At 64.9% G+C, this 4,845-nt stretch overlaps 1 protein-coding gene across 1 annotated transcript in view; it reads left to right on the forward strand.

Annotated features, from left to right (window-relative positions):
• Window positions 1–1,703: 1,703 nt before the first annotated feature.
• The window catches only part of HDGFL2 (HDGF like 2), a gene marked incomplete at its 5' end in the record, with an annotated part of 15,861 nt that continues 12,719 nt past the window's right edge, over window positions 1,704–4,845 (forward strand). The window contains 3 exons of the mRNA XM_027769607.1: window positions 1,704–1,955; window positions 2,643–2,719; window positions 2,803–3,020. Of these exons, the coding sequence (XP_027625408.1) occupies window positions 1,704–1,955; window positions 2,643–2,719; window positions 2,803–3,020 (547 nt within the window). The remainder of the gene's footprint in view (window positions 1,956–2,642; window positions 2,720–2,802; window positions 3,021–4,845) is intronic.

A 4,845-nucleotide genomic window follows, 5' to 3' on the forward strand; every position in this document is an offset into this window, starting at 1 on the left:
CGCGGGGGAGGCCGCGCGGGAGACGGGCCCGGCGGGGGGGTGGGGCAGCGGGGGCCCCGGGCCTGAGGAGCGCACGCCCGGGCTCCGAGGGGTCCTGGGCTGAGGGACCCCGCCTGGACGCACTGGGGTGTCTGAGGCCTGAGCGGCCCCCGGGGTGGGGGTCTGGGGCGTCCCAGGCCTGGGGGAATCCATGGGCGAGAGATTGGGGGTCGGAAGGGTTCACGGACTGGTTCTGGGGTCTGAGGGACCCTCACCGGCCGGGACACTGGGGGATCCCGGACCTGGGAGGCCCGTGGGTTAGGGGATCTGGGGGGTCTGTGCACACTGGGGCTCTGGGGGGCTCTGGGTTAGGGGGTCTGGGGGACCCGTGCACACTGGGGCTCTGGGGGGCTCTGGGTTAGGGGTTTTGGGGGACTTGTGCACACGGGCTCTGGGGGGACCTGGGTTAGGGGCTCTGGGGTGCCCTGGGTTAGGGGCTCTGGGGTGCCCTGGGTTAGGGGCTCTGGGGGACCTGTGCACACTGGGGCTCTGGGGGGGCCCTTGGTTAGGGGCTCTGGGGGAGCTGTGCACACTGGGGTTCTGGGTTAGGGGCTCTGGAAGACGGGTATCTGGGGGGCCCTGGATTATGGGGTCTGGGAGACCTGTGCACACTGGGGCTTGGCGGGCTCTGGGTTATGGGGTCTGGGGGGCCTTGGTTGGGGCTCTGGGGGAGCTGTGCACACTGGAGTTCTGGGTTAGGGGCTCTGGAAGACCTGGGTTAGGGGCTCTGGGGGGCCCTGGGCTAGCGGGACTCATGGGCTAGGGGTTCTGGGGTTCTGGTTAGGGGCTCTGGGGGACCTGTGCACACTGGGGCTCTGGGGGGGCCCTTGGTTAGGGGCTCTGGGGGAGCTGTGCACACTGGGGTTCTGGGTTAGGGGCTCTGGAAGACCTGGGTTAGGGGCTCTGGGGGGCCCTGGGCCTGAGGGACTCATGGGCTAGGGGTTCTGGGGTTCTGGGGGGTTCCCCGGCCTAAGGATCAGTGCAGACGGGCTCTGATGGATCCTGGGTCTGAGAGACCTGTGCAGGATGGGTTCCTGGGGGGTGTCCAGGGCTTGATGGACACAGGAAGTGGGGAATTGGAGAGTTGAAGAGAGGGGTCCCAGGCAGAGAAGCCGAGTTCTGAGGGGCTGGGTCTGGGGGAGGCAGGAATGGGGAAGGGCTCCCGGTCAAGGCCAAGGGGAGCTGCAGGCCGGCTGCTGAGGGGCCAGAGTGGAAATGGGGCTGGGGGAACCGGGTCTCTGTGAGCTTGGTCCGAATAAAGCTTGTTGTGGGACCTGCCCACCAGGAAGAGGCTAAGGAAGTTGGCTGGGGGGGCGGGGGGTGCTTGGTGGTCCCCCTGGTGCTTGCTCAGCCTCAGGCCTCTGTTGAGGGCATCTGGGGAGGGACTTGGGGATCCCCTTGGAGGAAGCTGGGTCCTGAGGGCATCCTCAGCCCTGAGTCCCAGGGGGCAGGTGGTGGAGTTGGAGGCCAGTGGGGAGCAAGGACCCAGGGCACCCCGAGGCAGTTCTCATGCCCAGGGCCCCGGGTGGGATCTGCTGGTTCTTGGGGTGAAAGGCGAGGGCAGCAGGAGGCCAGGCAGGGGGTGGCTGGAGCAGGCTCAGCCTGCAGGTGGCTCAGGGGACAAGAGCGGTAGCCTGAGAGCCCTGGAGTGCCGGGGCCTCTGAGGTGGGGTGGGTCCTGGGCAAGGCCAGGAGCAGGGCTCTGAGCGTGGCCTCGGTCCTGGGCGTGGCCGAGCTCAGGATGTTCTGGAGGAGAGAGGTGCTCGGCCTCCGTGGCCCTGGCTGAGCCCAGGAGCCAAGGACCTTCACAAAGTAGCTTGGGGCCACCGAGCCAGAAGGAAGCCGGCCCGGGCGGGGGGACCCCAGCCGCTGCCCTGCAGCCAGCAGAGTCCACAGGAGAGGGGCTCCCTGGTCCCGGTGAGCCCACTGTACCCACCCTGCTCCCGCTTATCTTCCTGGGGGGCCGGCCGGGAACTTGCACACAGCCCCTCTGCGCTCCTCTGCCCTGAGCACTGGTCCCTCCCCGGCCCCCTCCTCCACCCTCGGAGCCTGATCGGTTCCAGGCACCTGATTGGAAGTGAAGGGGATGCTGGCCTCCTGTGGGGGGTGACTGACAGCTGCCGGAGCCCATGGGCCTGCAGGGAGTGGGTGGGACTTCCTGGATGCTCAGGGCCGTCTCCTGCAGCCCACCCCCATCCTCTGCATCCTTGGAGCTGCCAGCAGCATCCTCTGGGAGCCCACCCGCAGGTCGCCTCTTTGTAGGAGGGGTCCTGGGGGAGGGCCCTGGGGGTTCCTAGCGGCCAAGCGCCCCACCCCTGCCGGCTTAGAGGGCCAGTTTGGCTTTGCTCAGGTGAGGCACCTGCCAGGGCCAGCCCTCCGACAGGAGAGAGAGCACCCGGTGGGGGGACAGGCTTGCATGGGGGGTGCACAGAAGAGTGCAGGTCCCAGTGTGGAGGGGGTACGGATCTCTGACTCGAGGGCTCCCCTCCTCCCAGCATGCTTTTCCCCACGTAACTTGGCTGTCCTGGGGATTTTCCGGGTCAGTGGGTGAAGCTGCCCCTACCCCACCTGCCCCAGCCCCCTCTGACCGGCCTCTCGCTGCAGATCGACGACATCGCCGACGGTGCCGTGAAGCCCCCACCCAACAAGTACCCCATCTTCTTCTTTGGTACTCACGAGACGTAAGTGTCCCGGGCCGGGCTCGGTGCGCCTGGTGCCTTCCAGGCTGGCCTCGCTCACGGGGACCTGTGCTTCTTTCCTGCAGAGCCTTTCTGGGACACAAAGACCTGTTCCCTTACGACAAATACAAAGATAAATACGGGAAGCCCAACAAGAGGAAAGGGTTCAATGAGGGACTGTGGGAGATCCAGAACAACCCGCATGCCAGCTACAGCGCCCCTCCGGTGAGTGCCCAGGCCAGGTGGGGCTGCGTCCGGTGCAGGCTGCAGGTGGCCTCCGGCTTGTCTCGTGGGAACCGAAGAGGCCTCTAGGATGGGGTCCTTCCCCTGGGCTCCGTGGTCACCATCCTGGCCACTGCAGGGTGCTGGACAGCATCCCTGACTCCACCCACTCCCCGCTGGGAGCACCCCCAGTCCTGTCAACCACGATGTCCCCAGACTTAGCCCAGTGTCCCTTGGGCACAGAATCTACCCAGGTGAGATACCCCCAGGTTAGGAGACGCCATAAACCTCCAGAGACCCTGCATCCCCTCATCCTCTGCCCTCACGTTGAAATCCACACCCTGAGTGGGAGGGAGAGGGCGGTGAGTCCCAGAAGCTGGGGTTCCTCTGCCCATCAGGAGTTAGTTCTGGTGCCAGAGCAGCGAGCAGACTCGATTACTTTCCGATAAGCAAAGCAGGAATTGTTGCCTTCGGCCGTGCCATTCCGGACCAGCTCGTTCCCTGCAGTGGGTCTGCGGGGTGCCGTAGGGTGTGGAGCACCACTCCTGGCCCCAGCCCAGTCCCCCTTCATTCGGGACAGCCACAGTGTCCCGGCGTGGCCGGCCCCGGTCTGGGGGTGCAGACCCTGGTGAGAGCCGACGCTCCGATCAGGCCGGGTTATAACAGCATGTTCTAGCTCTCGCAGGCGTGTGGTTTCTAAGGCGAGGGCCGGATTTTAGGCTGCTGGGGGAGTGGCGGAGCTTCGCAGGTGTCAGGTGAACGGCTGTCAGGAACCGTACAGGCGACACCTCGGCGGCTCACGGGCTTAGAAGTGCTGGGGAAGGGAGAGCTTTAGGAAGGTGGGAGCCGGAGTGCTAGGAGGCTGTGGAGGGCGGGAGGGCCGGCTGGGGTGGGGCCGGGGAGCTGTTCTGGGGTCACTCTGCTTTTCTCAGACTTGCCAGAGGGCACGTGCATTCTGGGGGGGTGGAGAAAGAGGAGGGAAAGTGAACGGCGTCCCCCTTGGGCTGCGGCCACGCTGCCATCCCGCCTAGTCCCCTTCTTCCTGTTGGGATTGAGGGCATCCGTGCACATGTGCCCGGCGTGCTTTTCAGGCCACGGGGGCCGGCTGCCTTGACCGTCACACCACCAGCTGGCCCCCTGCTCTGTGTCTTCGCTGTAGGGCACATGTGCTCACCACGGGGTGGGGGGATGGACGGATGAACGTAAGAAACCGCCTCCCCAAGGATAACCGCGGTGCAGCCCCCTCCCTGTGCCCCGAGGACTTTGGGCAGGCACCTGCATCCGGCGTGTCTCCAGGCTGCCAGGTCTGGGACCTGGACACACATTCAGTCATGTGGGATTCAGCTACCCTAACCTCTGCCACTCGCTGGCCCTCCACTCTGCTTTTTCTTTTTCCCTATTATTCACCTTTATTAATTTTATTGTTGCTTATTTTAACTTGACCAGAGAGGGACAGAGTGCGAGAGAGAGAAAGCGAGAAAGCAAGCCACTGGGTCCGGGACTCAAACCATGGTCAGCCATGTGGGAGTCCGGGGGCCTTAACCGCCATGCCACCTGCCGGCTGCCCCCACTTTGCTTTTAAACACAGGTTTATGTTGGGGGGTCGGGTCACCTGGGCTTTGCAGGGTGGGCCTGACTTGGTGGAGAGGCCAGGAGACGTGACCAGTGTGTCTTTGGGCTGCTGGTCGGGGAGAGCTTGGCTGTTGGGATGCAGAGGCCATGGGGGCGGTGTGAGGAGGGCGGGCATGCGGGGTCGGGCCCAGCCTTTGGTTCCGTGAGCGGAGAATGGAGTGGCTTTGCCATGCCTGGTCTCACTGGAGCTTTTGGGGCCTGGAGGTGGGCCACCTGTGCCATGGCTTTTTCACAGCCCAGGCCGGCTGCTGCTTTTTTTTTTTTTTTTTTAATTT

The sequence above is a fragment of the Tupaia chinensis genome, unplaced genomic scaffold (assembly GCF_000334495.1).
Source record: "Tupaia chinensis unplaced genomic scaffold, TupChi_1.0 Scaffold149964_2, whole genome shotgun sequence".
Classification (NCBI taxonomy): Eukaryota; Metazoa; Chordata; class Mammalia; order Scandentia; family Tupaiidae; genus Tupaia; species Tupaia belangeri.